Source organism: Microtus ochrogaster, linkage group LG8 (assembly GCF_000317375.1).
Source record: "Microtus ochrogaster isolate Prairie Vole_2 linkage group LG8, MicOch1.0, whole genome shotgun sequence".
Classification (NCBI taxonomy): Eukaryota; Metazoa; Chordata; class Mammalia; order Rodentia; family Cricetidae; genus Microtus; species Microtus ochrogaster.
Genome location: NC_022033.1, coordinates 20302689 through 20329541, shown reverse-complemented (window position 1 = coordinate 20329541; position 26853 = coordinate 20302689). Strand labels below are relative to the sequence as shown.

The following is a 26853-nucleotide window of genomic DNA, read 5'->3' as shown; positions in this document are numbered from 1 at the left end:
CCATCCTTCCTCCTTCCTTCCTTCCTTCCTTCCTTCCTTCCTTCCTTCCTTCCTTCCTTCCTCTTTTTTCTTTCCATTTGTTTATTTTCTTGGAGTGTGCCTGTGGAGGTCAGAGGAAACTCGCAGAAGCTGGTTCTCTAGCTCCACCACATAAGAGTTCTGGGGTTTGAACTCAGGTTGTAATATTTGGCAGCAAGCGCCTTTACCTGCGGAGCCAACTCATGCTCCCTTCTTTTGATTGTGCTGGGGATCAAGTCCAGGGCCTTGTACCAGCTTGGCAAGAGCTCTCCCACTGTCCTATACCTCAGTCCTTGCTCCCCCCATCTGCATTTTAATGAGCTCCTTGACAATTCTTGGCATCTCGAGACAGGAAGCCCTGCCATAGTCACCCCTACCTGCTGGGGGCTGTAGAGTGGTAATCACCAAGTGCTCAGGCTTGTGTTGGCTTCCTAAAGAGGCATGATCTAAACAATGAAGCCTCGGAAGCCCATTGAAGATGCCACCCCCAACCCAGCCCGGAACCATCAATTATTAATGCCCCCAAGTACAGACAAAGCCCCCAGCTTGGCTTGGCGCTTAGTCCAGTGAATGATTGCTGGTCTGAGGTGCTCTGCATTGCCGGGAAGAAGCAGTGGGGTGCCCTGGAGGAGGGGCTCCGGACCATTTGACATGCAGCTCGCGCTCTGAAAAAATGGTCTGTGGCCTCCCTGGGTTCCTTCCCTGACTGTCGGTATCTCGCCATCCATAAGCCGGCTGGTTTGGTGGCTGGACGTCTGAAGAAAATTGAGTCTTGTCTCCTGAAGGTTATGATGTTAGAAATGTGTGTTCTCCTTTGTCTCCCGCACTGGTGATTATACCATCAATTACTCTCATAAATACTCAGCCTGGCTCAGGGCCTCCTGGCCTCCTGTGGGAACCTGGCCCTCAGAAATGGTTTTCCTCAAGACCTTCACACCAGTTGCTTTAGACACCTTGCCCTCAGCAGACTCCGGGGCCCTTTTACCAAATGGGAGCTACAGGTGTCCTCTTGGACTCTGTCCCTTGCTACTAGGACAGCAAGGGTGATGGGTGTTTCCTTGTGGCCTGCAGGGCTACACAGCAAGGCAACCTGAAAAAAAAAAGCAACCAAAACATCTTTTTTAAAAAACGCAAGGAAGGAAGGAGAAAAAGACGGGAGGACAGGCAACCCGACTCAAGCCCACTTCTAGGTACTCGGCCACTCTCTGAGATTTTAGGATCACACTGACAGTTGGCAGGGCTGTGGGAAGGACATTTCCAGCCAGCGCAGGGAGGTTCAGGGAGTGATGGATGGTCTGGGTTTCCAATTCTCACACTTGCTCCATCCACATTAATATATTTTAGAAACACTGAAATACCTTGAATATCACAGGGAATCCATGGTTGCAGTGAAAGCCTCATGCAGCTGGTATCTCCTCAAGGCTACTGGCCACAGCAAGGACAGGGTGAAGTGGATAAAAGACTTCACCTTGCAGTGGATAGCCTGAACCCAGTCCCTGGGTGGCAGTGGAATGTGTTTGCCAGGTGGGAGAAAGGGTGCAACTGGGCTTCCTCCCTGATCTGGTGGCACATCAGAAAAATGTGCAGTTAAACCAGAGAATCAATCCACCCAGTGGCCATCTGCGATCTAGGATCAGTACCCACACACTGGCTCCCTGTGGTGCCCAGTATCCCGGAGAAGGAATGTGGGAGGCTGGACCTGCACCTCTTCCTCCAGGCCCCTCCCACAGCTGAGTAGCCCCTCATCCTCCTGGAAGTCACCAGTGGGATCTCTGGGGTCTGAGCTCCATTCTACCTCACCCCTAACTCCAGTTTTAACCCCTCCCAAAGCTTCCCTAGGGCCTCAGCCAAACTGTGCCTTCCCTGAGAGATGGTCTTAGGCAGAGCCCAGACAAACCTCTTACATTTTAATAGTTATGCATTTATTTTAATGTGGGCTGGAAAATATAGCCAGCACATCAAAACTGTGATTTCACAGATATGATTGCTTAGGATGGGACTAACAGGGTATTAAAAATAGTGGGTTTGTTTATAGGAAGCCATTAAGAACATCATAGTACAGGTGGTACCCAGGCCTGGCAGTGGGCATCCAGAATAGGAATGGGCAGCTTTGGGGGCCTGCCAGGGCTATACCTTGGTGGGGTATGTTGCCAACTGTTAGGAATTGTGCATTCATTTACTTGACAGATATCAATTGAGCATCTGCTTTATGCCAGGCCATTTAGCTACTGGAAACTATCAGTGAAGTGGGCAGATAAGATTCCTACCATGGGCAGTTCTCAGGCTTGTGAAAGGGACAGAAACTGTGCCCATAAAGAATACTTGAGTATAATTTATGAGACTATTCAGGAGCATGGGATCAGGGTGTGATATTCGGCTCAGAGAAGGGCGCTCACCCTGGGCAATGACAGTACCTAGAGTGAGCTCCCCATCACACAAGGTGTACAAGCAGGATCCAGCCACATCTTAGCTGGAGATGTCATGGAGGGCTTCTACTTTATTTCCCAAAGGTTCCAACCCTGAGTTCATGGAGGGTGGATGAGCCAGGACACAGCAGGTGTTTATAAAGGTCTGACGCATTGCATGGTAGCCACAGGCTGACTAGGGATGGGTTGGAGGGGAGAGAGAGCTCCCAGCAGGGAGAATGCTCCCCCACCTAGGCTCCACAGTAGGCATGGTTCTTCCCCAACATCTAGGGAACACAGTAGGTGGACCTGCCCAGCTCACTTCTTGGGGTGGATTCTCTGACTCCATTATTCCGTCTCAGCAAAAATGCTAGAGAGGGAGGGGGCAGGCAGATACCAGTAGCTTTGCCCGGCTCCCCTTTCTCTTGCCTGCCTTTCTTTTGCTCTCAGTTTCCCTAACCGAACAATACTGAGTTTGCTCCTAAATGCTAGCTTCTGAAATCCCTCAGGAGCCTTGCTTTGCCCGGAGCAGCCTGTGGTACCTGTCTTCAAGGTCTTGAAGTCTGAGGTTCGATCATCCAGTCTCCTCCCCACACACTCACTTCTCCACTCTCTTCTCACCACGTGGTCATCACCACAGAATCAAGGACACCCCCATTTCTCAGCCCAGGCTGCCGAAAGGGGGTCAGACATAACTTACCTGGAAATACACAGATGTGGCAGGACACACAGGCTCAGCCTGGGTGAGGAACACAGAGCCGAGCTCCTGCGTTTTCTGCTTCTGCTTGGCTGCCTGAGTGTGTAGGCAGCCCTGGTCCTGAACCTGACAGTGCCCTGGCTAGCTGCCCTGGCTTGTGAGGCTGTCATGGGGGAGGGACTGCCAGGATACCGAGGGTGCTGCGTTCTGCCTGAAAGAACCCATAAGGCACTCTGCGGTCTCAGTCAGGCGTTGTCAGGGAGAATGCTGGGGCCCTGTGAACATGTGTGCTGCTTGTGTGTCTCCACCTAGGAATCCCAGTCCAGGGAATGACGATTTTGCTTAAATGCGTCCCTGCAGTATATTTGGGTGGCTGTAGTTGGTGGGTGGGCAGGTTAGGAGGGAATGGAGAGGGACTGGGCTGGGATCCTCTGTTCTGTGGCCTTTGCTTCAGGGTCAGCCTCAACTGCCCTTCACGGTAGCCTTGGGCTGTCAGCTCAGGAGCTGAAAGGGGCCTTGGGGAACTACCAGCCTGGGGTCATCAGTGGCACTGGCCAGGTGCTGTGCCTGCCATCTGCCTGGACTCACTTTCCCATTATTCTTTTTTTCCTGGGTCTCTGTCTCTCCAGATCTTTCTCTGTCTCTTTTTCTCCTTATCTCTGCCACTCAGTCTCTTTGTCCCTTTCTCTGTGACTGCTGTTTCCATCTTCTCTCATGTCCCCGTTCCCCCATCTCTCTGTCTGTACATGCATGTACGTGCATGCTCACACACACACACACACACACACACACACACACACACACACACACAGAAAGACAACTCAGAACCACACATGTATGCAGCCTATTTCAGACACACCCACACAGCGGCCAAGTGAGGGGATGAATGAATGAATGAGCAATGACTGAATGAGTAAGTGGTCAAATGTGGAGGCCTGGAGGGCCTCGGCTTGCCCAGACCCGTGGCTTCCTCTTTTCTCTGTAATCATAATCCACTACTGCCTCTGAAACGTGAACCTGGTTCGCTTGGACTTCCAAAAGGCTGTAGGCGACCCCAAATTCCATCTCTGGCTCCCCAGGGAATCAGCCTCACCACTCTAGTAAGGAAATTTAGAGTTGTGTGAGCCTGTCTGGAAAAGCCAACAATGGCCAGGGCCTACAGAGCATGTTAGCACCTGGGTTCTGGTCCCTGGAGTGAGCTGTGTTTTTCTCTTTGTGTCATTGGGAATCTAACCCAGGGCATCACACATGCGTGTATGTATGCATGCATTCATGCATGGCTGTACACATGTGTGCACATGCATGAGGAAGCCAGAGAACCACCTTAAATGTTCCTCCTCAGATGCAGCCCACTTTGGGTTTCTTTGTTGCTTGCTTGTTTGTTGAACCAGGTCTCTCACTGGCCTGAGACTTACTGATTAGGACAGGCTAATCAGTGAGCCCCAAGGATCTACCTAGTTCTGCCTCCCCAGCACTGCAATTACAAACTCACGCCACCGCACCCAGCTTTATGACATTAGGGATCAGACTCAAGTCCCTGGGCTTGCAAGGCGTACACTGAGTCATCTCTCCACACACCCCAGCGGGACGTTTTCTGATTTGGGAAGGCCTGGGTGGGGCTGGTGCCGTGTAGGGAACAGGAGCTCCGGCTGGTGTGGGAAGCTGGAGGAGATGCCCCCTGCCAGGACAACATTGAGTATAGTTCCAGCCTCACCGCGTGTGGGCTTGTGGGATGCTGGTACTGGCTCAGCACCTGGGGAAAGTGGCCATGTCGGGGGTTGGGGGTGGGAACCGGTGTGTATGCACTCATGCATGTGTGCATGGAGTGTGTGTCCTCTCCCAGTTCATTCTTGTGCCAGGCTCCTCTCCCCTTGCAGATTTGTCCCTGTGTCCTGTCCTTCCCTGCCTGACTCACTCCTGTCCTTCTCCCCTGGCTCTCCCCCAGGTCTCCTGTGCACCCAGCCACAGGTACCCTTGACATCATTCTACACGCTTAGCTTGTAGGGGAGGAAACTGAGGTTCTGAGAGGCAGACTGCCCCCCCCCCAACCTGGCTTCCTCAGCAAACTCTTGGCCTCCAGGAGTCTCCAGTGGGCTCCACGCTCAGACCTTCAGGCTTGCTTCCTGGCTAGGGTAAGAAGGCAGAAAGCATACAGCCGGGTGTCTGTTTTGCTTTGTGAGGCTTTAAAAAAATCATTTCCGGCCTTGGAGACAGCAGCAATTACTGCTGGCTCGCTGGGGAGCTGTTTGCCGCCTGTCATCGGCCCCGGGAAAGGGTCCCTAATGGAGGCCCTGCGGCCAGAGCTCTCAGTAGTGGAAACAGCACTCAAAACAAAGCCAAGCTAATGGTCTCTGGGCCTGCATGCCCAGAGAGGGAGGGGCAGGCTGATGCCCAAGGAAGACCTGGGGCAGGGCTGAAGTCACCCATTGGTCCTTTTATGAACCTAGATAGACTCCTGCAGGCAGGGTCCCTTGCCACTAGCTCAGTCCTGGAACTCTGAATGCCCTTCTTCTTCCCTCTCTTCTCTGCTTTCTGGTGCTGTGCCTCTGGCCCAGGCAGAGACAACCGTAAGTGCAAAGGCCTTGGGGTGGGGCAGAACCCCTTCTGCTCAAAATTCTTGGTTCTAGAATTGACCTTGATTTAGAGACTAGGCTAGGCCAATCCTCTCTTAAGGAAAAGACACAGCAAGCCCACCCTGCAAAGGGGAATGAATAGCGGAGGAGACACAACCAGTGTGTCAGTATTCCTTGGATCTAGTGTGGGCCACGCAAGCCCATTTTGCAGGTGGAGAAATAGAGGCACAGAGATTAACCTAGGACTGGACTGTGGTGAGAAAACGCAGTAGGAATTCCAATCCTGGCCTGTCTTCAGAGCACATGTTGAAAGCCACCTTGGGATTCCCAAGTACAGTTGTCAGAATGAGCAGGGGCCGTGACTAGGCAGACACGAGGTTCTCGGTAGGGACAGGGGTGGCCCCGGACCAGAGCCATCCTTCCTCTGCTCCTGCCAACTGAGCTGCCTAAGAGCCTTGCTCAAGAGCATCCTGGGTATAGCCTCTGCAGCTCACTTTTGCCTACCTCCTCTCTGCCTCTTCCCCTTTTGCTGCCCCCCAACTCTCCAGGGGTCCTTCTGGTGTCCTCAAGTCTCTTCTTTCTTCTCTTGGCTGCATTCAGGGCAATGGTTCTCAACCTGTGGCTTGTGACCCCCAGTGGGTTGCATATCAGATATTTACATTACAATTCATAACAGTGGCAAAATGACAGTTATGAAGTACAAGATACTTTTATGGTCAGGGGTCACCACAGCATGAGGAATTGTATTCAAGAGTCTCAGCGTAAGGAAGGTTCTCTTTCCTATGACCTAGGACAGCCTTCATCTTTGCTCCCCGTTCTTGGCCCTCCCTGTTTGGCAACAGGTCGGTGTATGCCTGGGCTTTGGAGTCACACTGTGGGGGCCTAGATCTTGGGCCTCATTCACACCAGTGAGCCCCGCTAGCCATCAGGGCAAGGGCCCCCAGTGGCTCTGCAGGACAGGGAAGAGAAACAATGTCTGTAGCCTGCAGCCCCTCTAGCCTGCTTGCCTCCCTCCTGCTGGCCCAGCCATTCCTCCCTGGGCCTCCCACACCTGCCTTCCTCTCCCTCCCTGTGGCCTGCGTGGGAGGAGGAGGCAGGAATTCCACTGGGGAAGCCTGATCAACTCCCACAATCCTGCAAGTGCCAGAATATTTTTGCTCTCCTTAAATCTCTCTAGATTTGTAATTCTACTGCCGTCTCCCTCGTCTCCCTCGATGTGTGCTGGTGGCCTCGGGAAGCACTCTGCCTCAGCCGCTGGGTCACAGACCTGTGGATGAATGCATAGTGTCTGAGTGGCCTGGCAGGAAACACAAGCAGGTCTCTTCCTTCTTGCCTCAGTTTCCCCAGTGTAAGGAGAGGAGAGTGAGAAGGACTCTTCTGGCTGTAGTGAGAATTCTTACTGCATTAAAGAAATACATGTAAGCTGGGTGTGGAGGCGCACGCCTTTAGTCCCGGCACCTGGGAAACCGAGGCAGGCATAATTTTGTGGGTTCAAGTCCATCCTAGTCTACAGAGAAAGTTCCAGACCAGCGAGGGCTACAAAGTGAGAACCTGTTTCAAGCAAGCAAATAAACAAACAAGAAACACTTGTAAGGCTGGAGAGCTGGCTCAGCAGTTAAGAGCACTGACTGCTCTTCCAGAGGCCCCGGGTTCAATTTCCAGCACCCACATGGCAGCTTACAACTGTCTGTAACTCCAGTTCCAGGGGACCTGACACTCATAGAAAAACACCAAAGTACATAAAATAAAAATAAATAGATTAAAAAAAAAAAACACCTGTAAGTGGGGACATAGCCAGGTTGCTAGAGTGCTTCCCTAGCACAGAGAAAGGCCCAGGTTTTATTCCCAGTACCATAGAACCGAGCATGGTGGCCCACATCTGCAACCAATCTCAGCACTTGGGAGGCAGGGGTAGGAGGGTCAAAAGTTCAAGGTCATCATCCTCGTCTTCATAGCAAGTTGAAGGTCAGCCTGGGTCACATGAAACCCTCTCTTGGGAAGGAGGAAGGACGGAAGGAAGGACAACAGACTGGTGAGAAGTCATGAGGGCCAATGAGATGGCTTAGTGGGTAAAGGTGCCAGGCCTGACCATCTGATCTCAACCCTTGAGACCCACGTGGTGGACAGAAGGAACCAACTCCCAAAAGTTGCCTTCTGACCACACACGGGCCAGGGCACAAGCCCCCCTCCAACTCTCACACAAAGTAAAGCAAATAAAAATAGAAAAAAACAAACAAACAAACAAAAGAACAAAATGCAATGAAACACTGCCACTACCTCAAAGCTACTAAGCTCAGTGAAGGAAGCCGGTCCTGGAAGACCACATCTTATCACGCAGGAATGCCTAGCACAGGCCAGTCCAGATGTGTAGCTGCCAGGGCTGCGGGAAGGTGGAGCTGGGAGTTGATCACCTGCTGGTCCAGGGCTTCCTTTGGTATAGTGTGACTGTGTGGGGACCAGACGGCTGTGAAGGTTGTACAATTTTGTGGGGCTCTTGGCAGCTCTTCCTTCTTCACTTTGGGGACAGAGAATTTTAAGTAACTTTCAGGTCAGTTGAACATAGCTAGGGTTGCTGGGCATGGCGTCACAAGCCTTTGATCTCAGCACTGGGGAAGGAGAAGGAAATAACTCTCCCGGTGGAAGCAGACACCTCATTAGCTAGTGATGGTATTATATCTCACAGCAACCTTTGGGGGGCAGCTGTTGTCATTGCTCCCATTTTATAGATAGAGATACAGAAAGACTGAGGCACAGCATCACTGGGCACCTAGTTAGGTATTCGAATCTGGTCTCTTTGTATTTGTATTGGCTGCGGTAACCTACACACATACACACACACACACACACACCCCAGGGTGGGCAGAGACCCCACCTGGTTGAACATACTCAGGTCTAAACCTCATCAGTGAGTGATTCTACCAGAGACCAGTAGGTGCTGGGGACTCACCAGGCCCCCTATACCAACAGCTTCTTTATCTTCGTTAATCCATTCCCTCCTCAAAAGAAGTCTTCAGCCAGTGAAGTAGGTAGGAACCAGAGCTCAGGGATAGTCACACCTGACCTGGGAGTCCTGGCTCCCCACCCTGACCCCTACTCTCCCTCCAGGTCCTCTTCCTACTGAGGCCAGTACTGCAAGGACAGGGCCCGAGGTGCCCAGGACCAATGAGCTGAACTTGGCCTTGGGTCAGAAGGGATGGGAGACAGCACCTGGGGCATTTATTCTTCCTGTGCTGGTGGGAAACTGGCTCCAACAGGGATAGACCTGCCTTGAGGATCCCCATTTCATTCCAAATTCATGAATTCCATGTTCTGCTCCCTTCCTGTGTCTGCTATGCTCATGCGCCTCTGGAGACAAGCCAACTCCTTGAGCACCTGCTTCCCTGCTTGGAGAAGAACAGACCAGAGGGTCTCCTACCTTGTTTTCTGCCTCACTTGTTCCAAGCACCCCAAGTATCACCAAGTGGAGGGGACACAGTGTCGATGCTGTCCTGATGGCAGTGACAGGCCAAGGCGCGGGTCTGTGGCACAGCCCCAGCCAGGCCTCTGAGGTCTAAATGTAAATTGTGATGCTAACCAGTGAGATGGAAGCAGGCCAGAGACTGGGAGTGGCCACGGTTATCACACTTCAGTGGGACCTGTGCGTCAAGCCTTGTGGATGGAAAAGACTGCCTATTTGTGGTACCACTCTGGATTTAGCCCAAAAGCTCGCCTTGGCTCCTCTTCCCTTCACCCACCTCCCAGTGAGTGGAGCAAACTGGAGGCAGAGGCAGGAGCTCGTAGCAGCCTTGCTGGCTGGGATTTACGGATGCCGGCTGCTTCTGTGTTGATTTTTACAGTTTCCCGCTATCGATGGCAAGCGATGCTGATTTTCCATTTATGGCAGTAATAAAAGTCTCCTTTTAAGCTGAATTTATTTAAGTAAAATGGGAAAGATGCTTTGAAAATAAATATTAAGTAAATAATAGCGCCGGTAGTACAAGCGCCCTGTGGAGAAATGGAGGCCGTCCTCAAAAGCTGGCTGTAGGAGCCTGCCTATAACACGGGCCCTTGGATGCCCTATCCCCTCACCGTGCAGCCTTGGCAGCTTGACGCCTAAGCTTGTCCCGTCTGCTCAGAGCCTCCTCTGGCTGTCCATGCTGATGCAGGCCTACATTTCCTCAGGATCCTCCAGACCGCCTGCCTCTTTCCAGAGTTCCCACATACAGCGTGACAAACCCAGAGGGGAGGGAAACACTCTACTTCCTGGTCGGTGCAAACCGTGCGTGCCCTGAACAGCTGTGCACAGCACCCACTCCCAGTCGCAACCTTTGTGCACACAGCAGGCCCTGGCGTGTGTGTCTCTGTTCCCCTTCGGGCTCCTTGAAGGCCAGAGCCTTTCTGAGACAGAGCCGCTCCCCTAAGGGAAGGGGGTTAGAGAGGTGTTTCTCATTCCTCCTGCGTGTTGACTGCAAGCTCAGGCAACCATCTTCCCGCGAGGGCATACAGCACCTTCCTTCAGCGCTGTGACTGGATTCCTCCCGTCTGCCTCTCACAAGGGGCAGGCACACAGCTAAGTCGTCCTGGCCCGTCCGTTCCTTCTGAGACAGTCCCTGACTTTATCCTGCTTCCCTCTCCTGCAGGCAATCTACCAGGCTGAGAGCGGCACTGGAGGAATCTCCTCCTAGTCCAGGCCAAAGACAACCGCCCTGTTTCCAGGGAGGAGGGGCTGGGGCTGCCTGTGTCGCCCTCTTCGCCTGCGGGTTTCCTTTCAGGGAGGTTTTCCTCTCCTAAGCAGTGTGAAAGAATTATCTAAAGTGATAGATCAATCAGGTCTAAAGAGCACCTATTCCCACCACCCCACCACCGCCCCGGGGTCGGGAGATACTGCTCTGGGCTAGGCACAGAGCTGGCTTCCTAGAATGACCCCCAAAATGTCACACTTCCTATGTTGAAAAAAGAGGGGGGCCTAGATAAAATGTCAGTTCTGGTGAAGACTTTCCCAGCCAGTCCTGGAGCTGTGAGCTGACCTTGTGCCTTTGGGCTCTGTGACCTCAGGCTCAGTCGCTCCCTCTCTGGGCACCCATACTCCATGGTGAAACAGCCTGATGGCAGTCCACCTCACCAGGCCTGGTGGAAGTGGGGTTTCTTGTACAAGAACTGGGGGTAAAATAGGTTTCCTGCCTTCTATGCTGCAGCAGGAGACTAGCCGTGATGGTTCTGGGCCCTCTGAACCTTGCTTTCTTGGGCAGCTTGAAAAGACTCAGTGTGGATTCATGCCAGGTTGCTATGACCAGTGTACTCCCAAACATGGTGGAGTTCACTGAGCCACCTGCTGTGTGCCTGGCACCATCCTGGCGCTGGAATGAAGCAGGCAACAGCCCGGAATGACTGCTTTTAGAAACTCGTGTGTCAGTTGGACAATGGAAACAGAGACAAGTCGCAAGACTGCCAGCTAGTGAAGAGGTCAGGAAAGCTAGAGCATGGGGAGGGGACAGGACCAAAGATTCAGGAGGAAGAAGTGCAGGGTCAGAGTGGGGGCGTGGTCCAGACAGAGCTGTGAAGTGTTCACTCGGGTTTACGTGGGGCAGCTGCTGGATTTGGGGAAGCCGCTGGGGGCTTTTTAAAGTGTAATAAAATACTCAGAACACCGGGCAGTGGTGGCGCACGCCTTAAATCCCAGCACTCGGGAGGCAGAGGCAGGCAGATCTCTGTGAGTTCAAGGCCAGCCTGGTCTACAAGAGCTAGTTCCAGGACAGGAACCAAAAGCTACGGAGAAACCCTATCTCGAAAAATCCATAAATAAATAAATAAATAAATAAATAAATAAATAAATAAATAAATAAAATACTCAGAGCACACACTTGCCGCCCTGGCTGTTTTTAAGTGTGTAGCCGGACAAAGTGTGTGCAGTCTGCTGAGCTGTTGTCAGAACTGTCCAGAAGTGTTGTCAGTGCTCAGGCTCCGCCATGACAACAGCACCTTTCCTACTGAGCACAGCCTGCTGTGAACGCAGCTGCTCTGGGACCTCCATAAGGGGGACCCTGGGCCGTCCTTAGAGAACCAACTACATACACACACACTGCACATATGCACACACAGACACACTCACAGTACACATCACATACGTACACACACACCACACATACATATACACAGTGCACACTCACACGTACACATATACATATACCACATACCACACTACACACACACATACACACTACATACACATCCTATACCACACACACAACACACATACTAGACACCCACACACACATAAACACACCCCACTCACACATACATACTCATATCACACACAACACACCCCTACAGACACATATATATAATATGACATACATACACACATACACCATAGACCACATACTCACACACCACACACACTCCAAACATTCACACATTCATATACCACATATACACACAGACCGCAAACACAGCACACCCCCACGCATACATACATATACCCACACAACACACACCACAGACCCCCACACACATATACACATCACACTCCCCACACCATATACTCACACATACATGATATGACATACATACTTACACACCACAGATTACACACACACCACGCACTCACACATGCATATACCACACACACACACATATACACAAGCAAGCACACCACACACATACATACCCAACAGAGCTCAGGTAGAGCAGAGAGACCCAACACATCACCACCACCACCCCGAATGCTGCCCCCACCCCACCAGGTGACATCTCTTACTGAGCCACCGGGCAACACTCAGCTCCAGACCCTCTAAGGATGATGCAGAGCCAGTAAAAACCATCCCTGGGCTGGAAAAGAAAGGAACAGGTACCAGCTATGCAAGAGGAGCTAAAGAAAGTGTGTGTGTGCATGGGCGCGCACGTGCATGTGCACATGCTGTGTGTGTGTGTATGTATATGTGGCATGTGTGTGTGTGATCTGGGCTCAGAGTAGCCAGGCTGAGCTGCCCATTTGGGGGTAGATGAGTTCCCCAGGTGTACAAGAGCCCAGTGACTTCTGGAAGGTGGACCTTTGGGGCAAAGAGGCCAGAACTGGTGAGTGAGGGGCCACAGGGCCCACCATGCATGGATATAGATGCTACATGGCCATGTGACCTCATGAGGTGTTGAGGACGCATCTCTAGAGAGTGAGAGGTGAGAGGTGAGGTTGCTGGGTGAAAACTGACTGTACACATGCTGCCTGGTGCCATTTTCTCAGCTGTCCCTGGATTCTCCCCTTTGTCAGATAAAGAAACAGGCTTAGAGAGGCAACGGGCAGGCCCAGGTCACACAGTGAGGGCCAAGCTGACGAGACGGAAGGCTAAGTCAGAGCTATCTGGATGGACCAGGTCCAAGCTGGGAGAGCCTGGTGCTGAAGGACAGGACCGGCCTCAGCTCGCTCCTACCTGCCAGGAGCCAAAGCCTGGCTCAGCCAGGCCTCAGCACCCGTTGCTGCAGCCGATGCCCGATAGGGCCTGGGGTTAATGAGTATATCGCTGCCCCAATTAACAGCAGAAAGGCAGCTGATGTCACGCTCAATCAAGTCCCTGTTCCTTCTACAGAATCCTAATTTGTGGACACTGGGTTTAATTGTCTTCCCTGAGTTTTCCTGAGAGTCAGCCAGGCAGCCACAGGCCCTAGAGCTGGAGAATACAAATACCCTTCCTCCAAAATCTATAATTACACCGGCCCTGGAGACACGCTGAGGCTTTGGGAGGCACCTGAGCTGGAAAGAAAGGACTCATGTCTGAGATGCCCCTGGGAGGCAGAGGGCTGGGGGAAGGACTGATCTGGGGGTTTGGAAGGAGGTGTTCAGAGATGGTCTAGAGCAGGCTCCCCTTTTAAGTCTTCTAAAACTGGGTTCAGTCTAACCAGTGACTCACTCTGTGACCTTGGGCGAGATGCTTAACCTCCCTGAGTCCTCCCCCAACTTCATCTGAAAAGTGGGGACAATTATTAGGATGATAGACGCCCTGCAGGGAGAATGGGAGCCTCCTCAGTGAAGCTCTCCCAGATTGCCCCCTTCCTGAGGCCAGAGCACAGCCTTAGGACACACAGAATACTCTTCTCCCTGGAGTGTCCCCGGCACTCACCACGTCTGTGGAAAGACAAACTGGTGAGCAAGATGGGGAGACATTCTGAGGTGACGCAGAGGCAGGCTACAACTCCAGCCCAGTGCTCTCAGGGTCCCCCCTCCCCCGCACTGGACCCACACGACTGCTTGGGGGGACAGGACGTGTGTTTAGGGGCTGACTGTGGACTGGGAACTACACCCCTGATGCATGCGCAGAACCGGCTCTCCGTTCTTTCAGTCACATTTCCCCCTTCCCTGGGAAGCTAGGTGAGGGGGTCCAGGGAGGACTCACCGCACCCCACTTTGGAGCCCCTGACAAGTCTGAGGGGGACCAGAGAAACCCTGGACCAGAGCCCCCGTGGGAAGGGGAGCTGGCAACGATGGCCACAGCAGTGGCTTTGTAGTCTTCCTTTGACCTCCCACCTCAAATCCCTGCCCACTCCGTGCTCTGTCTGTGCACTGGGGCTGAGGCCAGGGGACGCTGCCTCAGGGAAGTCTTTGTGTCCTGACGAAACAACACAGCACACCCCACCACCACACACTGCCCTCCAGGGCTGCAGACTGGCCAGCAGGGACCACTCCCACTTCTTTTTGGGATGGAGTCTCATGTATCCAAGGCTTGCTTTGAACTTGCCACGTAGCCAAGAATGATCTCGAACTTCCAGTCTTCCTGTCTCCAACTCCAGACTGCTGGGATTACTGTTGTATGCCACCACCGTGCCCAGACTATGCCGTGTGAGAGATCAAACCCTGGGGCCTTCATGGGCCTGCCCCTTCGTGGGCCCGCCCCCTTGTAAAAAGAGCTCTAAAAGCAAAAGGCTTCAGACGTCAGAGTGTGGTGGCCAATCTTTAATCCCAGCACTCCGGAGGCAGAGGCAGGAGGATCTTTGTGAGTACAAGGCCAGCCTGGTCTACAGAACGAGTTTCAGGATGGCGAAGACTACATAGTGAGACCACGTGTCCCCCAAAGTCACCGAATCCCCTAAGAAGTATGTGGTGATGAGGATAGGAGTCTAGGGAGTCAGGCTGGTCTGGGTTCAAATTCCGACGACTGTAGTATGGGGAAGGATCGCAGCTGGGGGTGGGGGGGACAGCTGCCCCCTCTAAATCACAAGGAGCTTATTGACTGCAAGTAACCTACATAGCGGCCACCAAAGGTAGGGACTGTGACTGGCCCAAACAGCCATGCTCAGTTTTCCACTGCTTAGCACACACAAAAAGATATAAAATGTCTCATTATTAACCAATTTTATCACATTTTGAAATAATATATTTTGGTTTAAGTAAAATATATTATTAAATTAATTTTAGCGGTTTTTTTAATTTTCATAAGGAAATGGTATATCCCTTGTGACTTGACATCATTTAGTTCTTTCATGTAGGTTTCTGTTGGAAAGAGCTGTCTTAAACCATGACTGCGAATCCAATGGAGAGGTGACCTGGGGTGACCCCCATCCTGTGCTCTGGCCCACTCCAAGTCACAGGACAGGGCTATCCCAGGGACCCAAATATTGGGACCTGGTCTCACTAACCCTGGCTGCTGGGCTGCCCAGACCTCGTTCTGCCTTCTCTGAGCCTAGTGAGTGGAACCAGAGGCCCCAACCGAAGTAGCTGATGCTCTGATGAGGGGATGGACAAGGGCTGTAGCCAAGAGAGGGGACAGACAGAGGCATGTCCCTTCCTTCCTCTTGGAGCCACACAGGCGATCCTCATCCTTATCAGCCACATATGGCTCCCCGAATCCCACTCTGGGGAGGAGGAGTGGTTCCAAGGCTGTATCTCAGGCCTGAGTGGCCTCCCCTTGCCTAGCTCCAGGATCTTACATTGCTCCATGAGAGGGCAAGCGGTACCGTGTGCTGGTCTCTGAGACTTGGCAGTGGCATGTGGTAAGGGTCACAGGAGAGCAACCCCACTGTCTCTCACATCCCTGGCTACCCAGAACCAGTGAAAGGGCCTGTATCCAGAGGACACTTGTTCTAGGGCCCTACGGGCTTCTCGTGGTGGCAGGTTCTCTGTGACACCCTTGGATACTGCTCTACTTGGTAAATAAGACTGGGGAAGATTTGACCACAAAGGCTGAGGCAGGATCATCAGGTGTGGACCCTGGAGACGAAATTTCTAGCCACTAAGGAATACTACCAACCTCCCACTGTGAACCAGGGCCTTTCTCCATTACTGATGATAGATAGATAGATAGATAGATAGATAGATAGATAGATAGATAGATAGATAGATAGATAGATAGATAGATAGATAGATAGACAGACAAAGGCAGGCAGACAGACAGAGATGACACAGGAATGGCTGTACCTCTTGGAAGGACAGATAACATGTTAGCTGTGCCACACAAGATAGTAACTATCCAAATGAGTCTATTTAAGTGAATTAAAATGAAATTTAAAATCCAGGTGCCTCGTCCACTCAGAAACATGTCACTAGTGATCACTATGTTAACTTACATACGTACAGACCATCTTCCCCTCACAGGAGCTGCAGCTCCTACCCTAGATGAGAAGATGCTTGAGAGGGTAGTGAGAAGAGGGGGATGGAGCGGTTTGTGCTGTGTTAAAATACCTCCAGCCGCTGTGTGAAAACAGGTTGTCTTCAGGGAAGCGTGAAGGAGTGGGACCAGTGTGTTAGTGGCGGCTCAGCCCTGCGACAAGGAGCTGGGAGTTGGAGATCCTCTGGGCCTGAACCCATGGAGTTTTCAGAAGATCCAGTATAGGCTGTGAGGGTTGAATCAGAAAGCCAAGAGTGGCTGAGCACTTGGCACAGGCACTGGGCAAGTGTGGTTGGTACTATCCCTGCAGGAGTCTGGTTTCCTCCTGCCCTCAAAGACAAGGACAGCCCAGCTCTGGAGGTGGCCACATGTAAAGGTAGCTCCCAGCACCCCACACCATCTTTGTGATTCAAGCCATGTTCTTCATTGTCAAACAGGCCTTGTTTATGTATCCAGGGCTAGCAAGTCCTTCCACTCTGCAGAGAAAGGGACGCTTTTTTTTCCCCCAATAAGATGCTTTATAAACCTTAGCCTGGTAAGCTTGCTTTCAGCCCCGAGATGTTGCTGAAGTAAAGCTCCATACGGGTACCCTGTGCGGAGCAAAGACAGTCATCAAACCTAATCGTATAAAACGCCCATTGTCCTTTGGAGGGGAGTGGGGTCGCTGCCCCTTGAATTCAGGATGCCCCCTCTCCGCTCGGGGCTCCCTTTTTACTGGGACAGGTGGTCTCTGGGGCTAGGAATGTCTGTCCCTCTGAACTGGGCCTGGAGGACTGCATAGCCCAGGGCTGGGGCCTGATGGCCATCACATGTCTGGGGTGACCTGCAGTTGCTAGGCATCTCCCATCTTCCTTCTCTGTGAGACAATCTCCTGAAAGGAGGAAGACATGCTAATTGCATCTCAGACAGTTTGGGGAGTAAGAGCCAGACATATGGATGGGAGGGGTGCGGGGTTTGTGAAGTGGGGGTACAGCATGGGGGTACTGCTGCTGGCTCCTGGAACTGGTTGTGCTGAGACTTGGTGGGAGCTGGACCCTGCAGGAATGCCAGGCGGGGTGGTTGTCTCTCTCCCCTGCTCCCCTCTCAAGCATATCTGGAGCAGGCAAGCTGGTGACCATTGAACAAAGAGTTGCTGGGGCTCACAAAGAGGTGACTCGGAGCTGAACTTTGATTGAGCCAGACTGGTGGTGGAGAATATCCAGAGCTAAGGAAGCTGGGAGAAGAGGCAGGAGCCCAGGGAGAGGGGAGGAGCCTAGCAGTCCCCCCCAGGAGGGTCAGAATGGTGTCTGGTGCACCCCAGGGGAAGTGGGGACCTTGAGGCTGGGTTTGAGTTTGGAAAATGGTGGGGGCAAGGCTCACAGGGCTGAGCACTGGGTAGGGTGAATGGAAGAATCTGGAAGGATTCAAATTGCAGCCTCCCTGCCTCCTGGCTCACTTGCTAGTCAGCCCTCCTCCATCACCCCTCTGCCCATGTCCCCTCGGGCTCTAGGACAGCGTCTTGCACACACAGCTACCCTGGGGGTGGGCTCCTGTTTCTGAGCCCTCATCTGCCTGTTCCCCAAACAGCACTTTTCACAGAGACGCCCCATGACATGACAGCACGGACAGGCGAGGATGTGGAGATGGCCTGCTCCTTCCGAGGCAGCGGCTCCCCATCCTACTCCCTGGAGATCCAGTGGTGGTACCTGCGCAGCCACCGGGACTGGACCGACAAGCAGACTTGGGCCTCCAACCAGGTAAGACCTCAGGAGATGCTTCCATGGGGGACGCTGCAGGGGCCTGTGCCTGATGTCCCGGTCCTCAGCAACACTCTGCAGGCACTCCTTTCTTGATTTTTGGAATAACAAGTCCTCAATATGTCAGCCTGCCTCCTGCACGTGTGGAAGAGCCCTGTGGCCAGAGGGGACCCTTAGGAGAGGAATTCGGGGACCCTTAGGAGAGGAATTCGGAGACCCTTAGGAGAGGAATTTGGGGACCCTTAGGAGAGGAATTTGGGGACCCTTAGGAGGGAATTTGGGGTGCGTGGGGGCATTTCAGCCTGTTCTTGGTTATTTAGGGATAGAAGCCTCAGGACATGGCTAAGTATTTAACCGTATCTGCTACAAACCAAAGTTCAGATTCAAACACACAGCTTAGCAGCACACCCCCAGACAGGCACAGACTTCAGGGGCATGCCACCCACACTCTTCCCAATTTGTATGTGCACACAGACACACAGCCATTATAGCTAAACACCCTCCCGAGTCCAGACGCCTGGCTCTGTGGTCAGTGTCAAACATAAGCACCTCCTTTGTCCCCCCTTTGACTGCCCACTCCTGCATTGCAGTGGGCACAGAGCTGAGGGACCCCAGTTCCAAACCTCATGACTTCTAGCTGGAATCTTATTTTTTTGTTGTTTGTTTTTTTAAGACAGGAATTCTCTGTAGCTTTGGAGCCTGTCCTGAAACTTGCTCTGTAGACCAGGTTGGCCTCAAACTACAGAGATCAGCCTGTCTCTGCCTCCCAAGTGCTGGGATTAAAGGCGTATGCCTGGCTAGAATCCTATTTTTAATAAGGTTTATTATTATTATTATTATTATTATTATTATTATTATTTTAGGTGCATGTGTGTGACTGAATGTATATATGTGTGCCATATGGGTGAAAGTACCTGTGGAGACCAGTAGGGGGCACTGGATTCCTTGGAGCTGGGTACTGGGCCCAGCTTAGATCCTCAGGAAGAACAGCAGTGTTCCTAACTGCTCAGTCATCTCTCCAGTCTTCATTTTCTTATTATCACTTTTCAATTTGACTAGAATGTATGTAAGTGTCTCTATGAACAGGGTGACATTTCCACAGCTGTACACACTATGCACAGATGAAATCCAGCATCCTTGACCACAATCCTAACTGTCTCCTGTCTCCATGCTCTTTCTCCCCACGCCCACCCCTCACTAACACCTTGTCTCTGCTCTCTGTTCTCCCTCTCTGGACAGCTAAAAGCTTCTCAGCAGGAGGACTCGGGGAAGGACGCCACCAAAATAAGTGTGAGTTTTGATGCCTTTCCACAAATGGTCTAATGAAAGATGTAGCTGTAACAACAACAACAAAAAAATTGTTTCGGTCCATTTCAGTAGGGAACTTGGGTAAGAAAATGGAAGAAGTGGGAGGGGGACTGGGAGGTGCCCCAGCTTGGTGGGTTTTTTGTTTGTTTTTCTGGGTCTTTTTCCAGAGGTTTTTCAAGTCCATTGAATGACGGGTAGAAAAAATGACAGGAGAGAGAAGACAAATCCTCCCCTGGCGGGCCAAGGCCAGGTATGCCTCGTGGTGTTCCATGCCTGACTCAACCCCATTTGTCACTCACTGGGAAGCTACAAGGTCTCAGGAGGCTGAGTGGGCTGTTTTTTTGACCCGCCATGACTGATGCTGGAGCATCTCAGGGTCCCTGGGCGTGACTTCCAGGAGCAGGACTTCAGGACTTCTTAGGTATCCACTCACTTTTTTTTATGGCCACAGTGGGCAGACAGGGCCAAGCCTCTGTCCATTTTACGGCTTGGGGAGCTGAGGCTGGAGAGTACCGGAAATGTGGCTAGTGTGCTGAGCCTCTTCTGCCAAAGCCCAGGGAGGCCAGGGACATCAGGGAGCTGGGATGTGACAGTTACTGTGGAGTCTGAGAGGCTAAAGCTCAGCCTGGAAGAGACAGGCACTGTCGAAAGAAGACCAGGGAGCAGGGACACTATTCTGGGCATGCGTGTGGCCACAGGACAAGGCTGGGTTACTGGAGTTCAGCAACACACCCATGGTGCAGGCGCCCAAGTACAGTTATGAAACTGTTGGGGCAGCCTTTCTAAAACCCCCATTTTGGCTGAGCCTCCCATAGCTTCCTAGGGACTATTAGGGACCTCAAGTCCCCGGGGCAAGTTAGATACAGTACAAGGGGAGCTGTGGCTCCTGAACCAGGGGTTGCAGCAGAGTGGCCCCCAGGACAAGTAAGGGCACTGTGGCCAGGATGCCAGAGAGGAGGCTCCTTCAGCCACTCAGGGGAGGAGCTAGCAAGTGGGAGACCAGATGGGATCGCAGCATTCCTGGTACCTTCTGCAGGGCAGGGGAATTGCAGCTGTTCACAGTTTAAGGCAGCCACCCCTGCTCTCCTGCCCTCAGTCAAGGGCATGCTCCTATTTCATGCCCCATTTCTTGCCTCTTACACCCCTCAGACCCTCAGACAGAGGCCTCCAGATGTATCAACACACCCCCTTTGAGGACACACCCTCTGCCTCGATTGTGTCCCATTTTATGAGAGGCTTTGGGCTCCTGCAAAGAAAGAATTATCTAATTGATTGAGAGGATTATAATTCCAGGCTGCTAGCCTCATGAGAGGGGAACATAATGCTAATTAGTTAAATAAAATAAATGTTCTCTGTGGGAGTGGGAAGTCACCCCTAGTTCATCCCCATAATCCTCATACCAGCTGGGGCTTCCGGGTCTGGTACCAAGCCCAGCCTTTTACACAGGCATGCAAGCCAGCGTCCCTAAATACACAGGCAAGACAGACCACACCCAAAGGCAGATCCACGGCCTGGGTTCCTAAGATCTTAGGAAATGGTACAAACTTTTCTTCTAGGCTTTCGAGGCTCTGTGACTCTTCTTCCATGCACAGGCTCACCACTATGTGAGCTACAGGCCAGGCAGTGCCGAGGCCTGTGGGAGACTTGGCTCCAGTAGGCAGTGGGGGACACTTGGGAACCTGTGGAACCTGCTGAGGAGCCCTACAGAGGGTTTGGCTGTACTCATGGGATCCTGAGCATACAATGTGGTTGTCACTTAGTGTATCAGCAGCTGAGCTCTGGCTCTGGCTTTGCCTCCTCTCCGTCTCTGTTTCTGGAAGCAGATGATATAAGAAAACACTAGAAACCTTGTGCTGAAGGACCCAGTACTTACTTGAGGGCTACAGATCCCCAGGCTGCCATTCTGCAAAGCTTAGGGTACCTGCATTGCCGGCCATGTTCGAGTTCTGGGAGGGTTGCTTTAATCTAGCTAATGCTTTCTGCATTAGGGGTTAAATTAATCCTGCACTAGCCTCACAGGTAAAGATGGGGCTGAATTCCTGACATAAGAAGTTCCCCCATGAGGCAGAAAACATGGCTCAGTGGGTAAATGTGCTTGTCCCCAATGACCTGAATTTGATCCCTGCGAGCCATACAGTAGAAGGAAACCAAACCCCATGTCATCCTCTTACCCCCACATACAAGTCAGAACACAGGACAAGCATATACCCATACATCCATGCACTCACAAAAACTAGTTTGCAAAAAATGTTCCCCCTTCCCTGGGCTGCAGTCACAGTGGGCAAGAAATGCTTCCAGAAGGGCACAGTCACTTGTGCCCAATCCCCAGGCCCAAGTGGAAAATGGGCATGTATCCACTACTCCCAAGGGATAAAAGGGAAGATGACATCTGCCACCACCACAGGAGGAGAATGACTGGTCTCTGAGAGCCTGTGCGGGGGCAGGGGGTGAGCTAACACAAGCCAAGGGATCCATGGAGGACAGGGCTAAGGCCTCCAGGGCCCTCTGTGCTGGGCCAGCTGAGAGTGGGCAGAGCAAGTAGAACGGGGCTGGGGCCTTTGGGAAGATATGGAGAAGGTTCCATTGAGGACCTAGGACTGGCAGAGTCAGGGGCTACCCTGGCTCCTGCAGATGGTGGTGTCTCACATGCCCAGGTGACCACAGTAGGACCAACTGGATGTCCTCAGACGCACAGGGTCCCAGAGCTGGGCTTTGAATCCGCGCAGGGGTGGTGAAGCGGCAGAGTCTGACCAGCCTACCACTCCCTCCCCAAGAACCTCCCAGGTCTCCCCTGGGTGCCGGGCAGAGGCAAAGGTCACTCTATGGGCGCAGATGGCTTGCCTGCCCTTTCCTCCTGGCCTAGCTGGAAGGACAGAGCCTGGGGTGTATGGCTGTGGCCAGCAGGAGGCTGGCGCTCAGAGCCGGCCTAGCCAGGCGCTTTCGGCGTGATTAGGTGCTTAATCGCTGAGGCCTGTCGATGCTGGGCTGTGATTATGATTTACAGCCAAGCTGCCCTGCGGGTGTGTCTTTCGGCCTCTCCAGTCGCACTGATTCCTGAATAAGGAAGCCCAGCAGGCTCTTCCATCACCCCAAACTACTGAGGTGGAATAGAGAACCCTTCCAAGGGAGCAGCCGCTGACGAGGCTTAGGGCAAGGCTCCCCAAGGACACAGAGTGCTGAGGGTTGGGGAGTGAGGTGGGAGGGTTTTCTGCCCATAGGCCACGCCCAGGGTATAGCGATGATCTAGGGAGCCTCAGTTTTCTCCGTCAGGGACCCTGAAGGGTTTGGGGATATTGTACTGCAATAATGGTTCTGAGCACTGATGGCTGCTGTTTGGGTCTTTGCCTTTTGCACACTGTGCTGAGGGCAAAGCCGGGGTTACAGCCTCGCCTTCTTCTGGCTTCTGACTTGGATGGTCAGGGTACCCGTGAGTGACTTGTGCTATAGACCTTGTCCCATCAGCCCCGGATGGAAGCGCCCGCCCTTCTGAAGGCCACTCTTGCCTGTTGACCTTCGGGAGGCTGCGGAGGAGGCTGACAGCCAGGGCAGAGGTCTCAGCAACCCCCTCGGCCTGCGTCTGGAGGGCGGGGCGTAGGCCTCCCTCCCCAGGAGCGGTTGCTCCCAGCGCTGCGCATTATTACTCCATTAGCGCCTTGTAGGGTTGACAAATGAAGGATAATTAATATCCGTGAGGGAAACAGATGTTGAGGTAATTCGCTCCCGCTGCGCATTTGCAATGGCTTCTCCTAACTCACCGGAGAGTGTGGCGGGACCGCGGGGGTCTTTCTGTGCCCTTGGTCAGGGTGATGGAGTGAGCGGGCAGAGTGGACATCAGCTGAGTCCCACACAAGGGAGGGAGCATCTGATTCTTGACTCTCGGGTCTTGTTTTCCATTGGGACGTTCTGTCTGTTTCCCATCCCAGTTCCTCTTGCTGTATGGTAAACCCATGTTTTCCTGCTTCCTGGGGAATGGACTCCTCACCAGGGGGCTCTTACAGAGCCTGTGCTGCCAGCTCTGGAATTCTCTGTGGGTCTTTCACACTGTTTCTAGGGTGAATGCATGGAACCTAGCCTGGGGTCACTGTCCAGCCCTACTGAAGACTGGTTTGGGCTCCGAACCAGGCTCGACTCCTTTTGGAGTCTCAGTTCCCCCACAGACACAGGCTGTTGTTTGTGTCTGGCTTGTGTGTGTCCCCAGCTATGTGTGTGTGTGTCTCAGAGCAGGCTGGAGATATGCCTGAGGCCATACCCACCCTCCCAGAAACCCTCCCAGGAACCATCCTTTTTGCCCTAGGGTCCCTCACTTTGGGGGGGGGCAGCAGAGAACCCACTAGGGTCCCAAAGCAGAACGTTGGGAGTTGGCAGGCACAGTGCAGCTGTTGCTATCTAGAGGAGGGACATTAGGGACATTAGTGCTCAAGGGCCAGGCTGGTGGGCTGCGCAGTCTGGAGGGTAGGTACCTGCCAGATGACGGCTGGGGACTGAGCTCCAGGAAGGGCTGGGCTTCCAGCTCTAAGAAAGATCCTTGCCTAAACACAGGTCCAACTTCATTCCCTTTAATATTTTTTTTTGTTATAGAAATGTAGAAATTTACAAAAGTACGTCAGAGTCCCCATACCCACCCACCAGTCACACTAATGATGTATTTTACTCCGACAGCCTTTCCTCATGGAACTGAAAAAAGAGTTGCCAGCAGAGTTATATTTGCAGCAGATTTATTCATGAGAACACTAATCTGGAAATTCCCCGAACACCAGCCAACAGGAAACTGTAGACAAGCCGCAGTGTGGTCACCCAATGGAATACCACACAGCAACGCACAGAACCACTGCACTGTGTGGGAGAAAGTTAGCCTTGGCAAAGGGTCCTCCCCATCATAGAGAGTTCTAGAATGTGGTTAAACTGTGGTGACAGATATGGAAAGGTAGCCCCTAGTGGGGATTAAGTACGGGCACAGAAGGGACCCACAGGCACGAGCAGGAAGGCTGTCCACCGAGTTGGGTGTACTTGATCCAGGACAGTGGAGCCCCAGCAGTAAGATGAATATTAAAAATCAGGTCAAGGGTTAGGGGTGGTGCTACAATTCCAGTGTTCAGAAGGCTACGGCAGGAAGGTCCTGACTCAGAGACCAGCCTGGACAACAAAGGGAGATCCTATCATTAAAAAATAATTCAAATCAATAAAAAGGCAAAACTTTACAAGCTAACAACACTCATTCTACTGCCAGGGACAGGAAAGTTAAAGTCTGGCATCTGACTGTTGTGCTCTGACTGTCAGTCTGTATCTTTCTTTTTCTTAGACTTTATTTTTGTGTGTGTTTGCCTGATTATACGTCTGTGCACCATCTGTATTTTTTGGTGTCTGTGGAAACTAGACGAAAGAACTGGATTCCCTGCAACTGGAGTTACAGACAGTTGTGAGCTGTCAAGTGGATGCTGGGAATCAAATCCCAGTTCTCTACAAGAACAGCCAGTGTTCTTAAGTGCTTAGTCATCTTTCCGGTCCCCACCTTCCAGCCCCTTTCTTAAAGAAACGGAACCTTGGGCGAGTAATGGCTCTGGTGATGATGCCAGACACCTGAGGTTCAGTCTTAGGATCCAGATGGTGGAAAGAGAGGTGACTCCTGCAGGTTTTCGTCTGACCACAAATTCAGTGTGGCACAAGCCCCCAGCCGAAGTTTCTTCCTGCTATGCAGGGCTTTTCCGTTTGTTCATAAACAGCAGCACAGCCTGGGAGCTTTGCTAGTAGGCTTGTCCCCTGCTTGCCTGTAGAACTCTCACAGGCTGGGTTCTGGCTCACCCTTCTTCACCGCTGGGCAGTATTCCACTGGCTGCACACACCACCCTGTGGATAGGCATTAGCGTTGCTTCAGTTGCTTCAGTTTGTCCGTCTGCCGTTCAGCTGCTCGGATGCTGACCTTGGGTCCCCTCCCTAGCTGTCTCTGGGGTGGGGGCAGCCTAGCGGCTTGGCTCGTGACCCCAGCCAATTCTCACGGTGCCTCTGTCGCCCCCAGGTGGTCAAGGTGGTGGGCAGCAACATCTCCCACAAGCTGCGGCTGTCGCGGGTGAAACCCACTGACGAAGGCACCTACGAGTGTCGCGTGATCGACTTCAGCGACGGCAAGGCCCGGCACCACAAGGTCAAGGCCTACCTGCGGGTGCAGCCCGGGGAGAACTCGGTGCTGCAGCTGCCTGATGCGCCCCCTGCCGCGCCCGCACCGCCGCCCAAGCCGGGCCGGGAGCTGCGCAAGCGCTCTCTGCCGGAGGCTTGCAGCCTGTAGCCCGCTCGCCCCGCATGCAGTCCTCCTGGCCCTGCGGCGACGGTGGCAGAGGAGTCCCGCGTGTGCTTTGCTTGCTTGCCCCCCCTCCCGGCTCCGCTTCATACACCCCGTCCTCGCGGCCAACCCCCTGGTGAGGAGCCGGGCTGTGGGGGGCCCACGCTCCTGTTCCGTCTCATTCTACCCGGAATCGGCTCCGGGTCCCCCCTGGGAAGCGGAGGACCCCCAGCCCCACGCGGGAGGCTGCCCTGCCAGGCAGAGTTAGCACCAGCAGGCTCACTCTGGGCCCTCGAGGCTCTCCCCGAGCCCCCCTCTGCCGGCACCCCCTCACGCCCAGCCCTGTCCTGGGCCTGTGAAGTCCACCCAAGGGATCCCCTCCACCCATCCTCTCCCCATTCCTGATCAGGGGACACCCACCCTGGTGGTTTGTAAATATTTCTATTGGGCCCACCCCGCCCCGGAACTGGCTCAAACCTCTGGCCACCCTCGGTGATGGAGGGGAGGTGTGAGGCCCAGGGCTTTGCCTAGGGGTGAGCGGGCCCTGTGTATATGACCCAACCTGTGAGTACCAGCCAACTCCAATAAAGCGGTTTAAACCAACCCGGACAGTGTCTTGCTGGAGCTGGCAACTGAGCCCCGATGGGATGGGAAGGAGGGCTTGGTGGGTCGCCGAAAAGAACAGAAGTGACCTGTTGAGAGGAGTCTGAAAGGGCAGGAGCTGCTGCTGGTTGGGAAGAGTGGTTCCCAAAGGGAAAGAGAAGCAGGCTTTGTCTACCCTACCGTGAATACTGGCACCTGAATTCGTCCTGGATCCCGCAATAATTGCACACACAGAAGAACCTGTGAAGCATGTGAGCAGGAATGGGTGAACATCTTTGTAGCTGCCACAGAGAAAGCCTGTCACTCCCAAGCAGACCCCACCTCAGCTCTCCGGCTCTTCCACCGCCCCCTCCCTCACTCTCAGAGGGAATCCAGTGGTGACTCTTAGGGTAACATCATCATCACTGTCATCATCATCAACTTTGAGTCTCATATAGCCCTGGTGGGCCTGGAACCCGTGGTCCTGTTGTTTAGATCCGCCAAGAGCTGGGATTATAGAAGTGTGCCACCATGCCCAGTTTAGTAGGGTTTTTTTTATTTTAATACCTATATTGTATCACTTTTTTTCTTTTTTTTTTGTTTGTTTGTTTTTGTTTTTTTGAGACAGGGTTTCTCTGTAGCTTTGGAGCCTGTGTTAGAACTAGCTCTTGTAGACCAGGCTGGCCTCG

General features: G+C 52.8%; 1 protein-coding gene across 1 annotated transcript in view; it reads left to right on the top strand.

Moving 5' to 3' along the window:
- The window catches only part of Vstm2l (V-set and transmembrane domain containing 2 like), a 30053-nt gene extending 3868 nt beyond the window's left edge, over positions 1-26185 (top strand). The window contains exons 2-4 of the mRNA XM_005363016.3: positions 17831-18000; positions 19240-19290; positions 25322-26185. Coding sequence (XP_005363073.1) covers positions 17831-18000; positions 19240-19290; positions 25322-25588 — 488 coding nt within the window. The 3' untranslated portion in view covers positions 25589-26185. The remainder of the gene's footprint in view (positions 1-17830; positions 18001-19239; positions 19291-25321) is intronic.
- Positions 26186-26853: the final 668 nt, after the last annotated feature.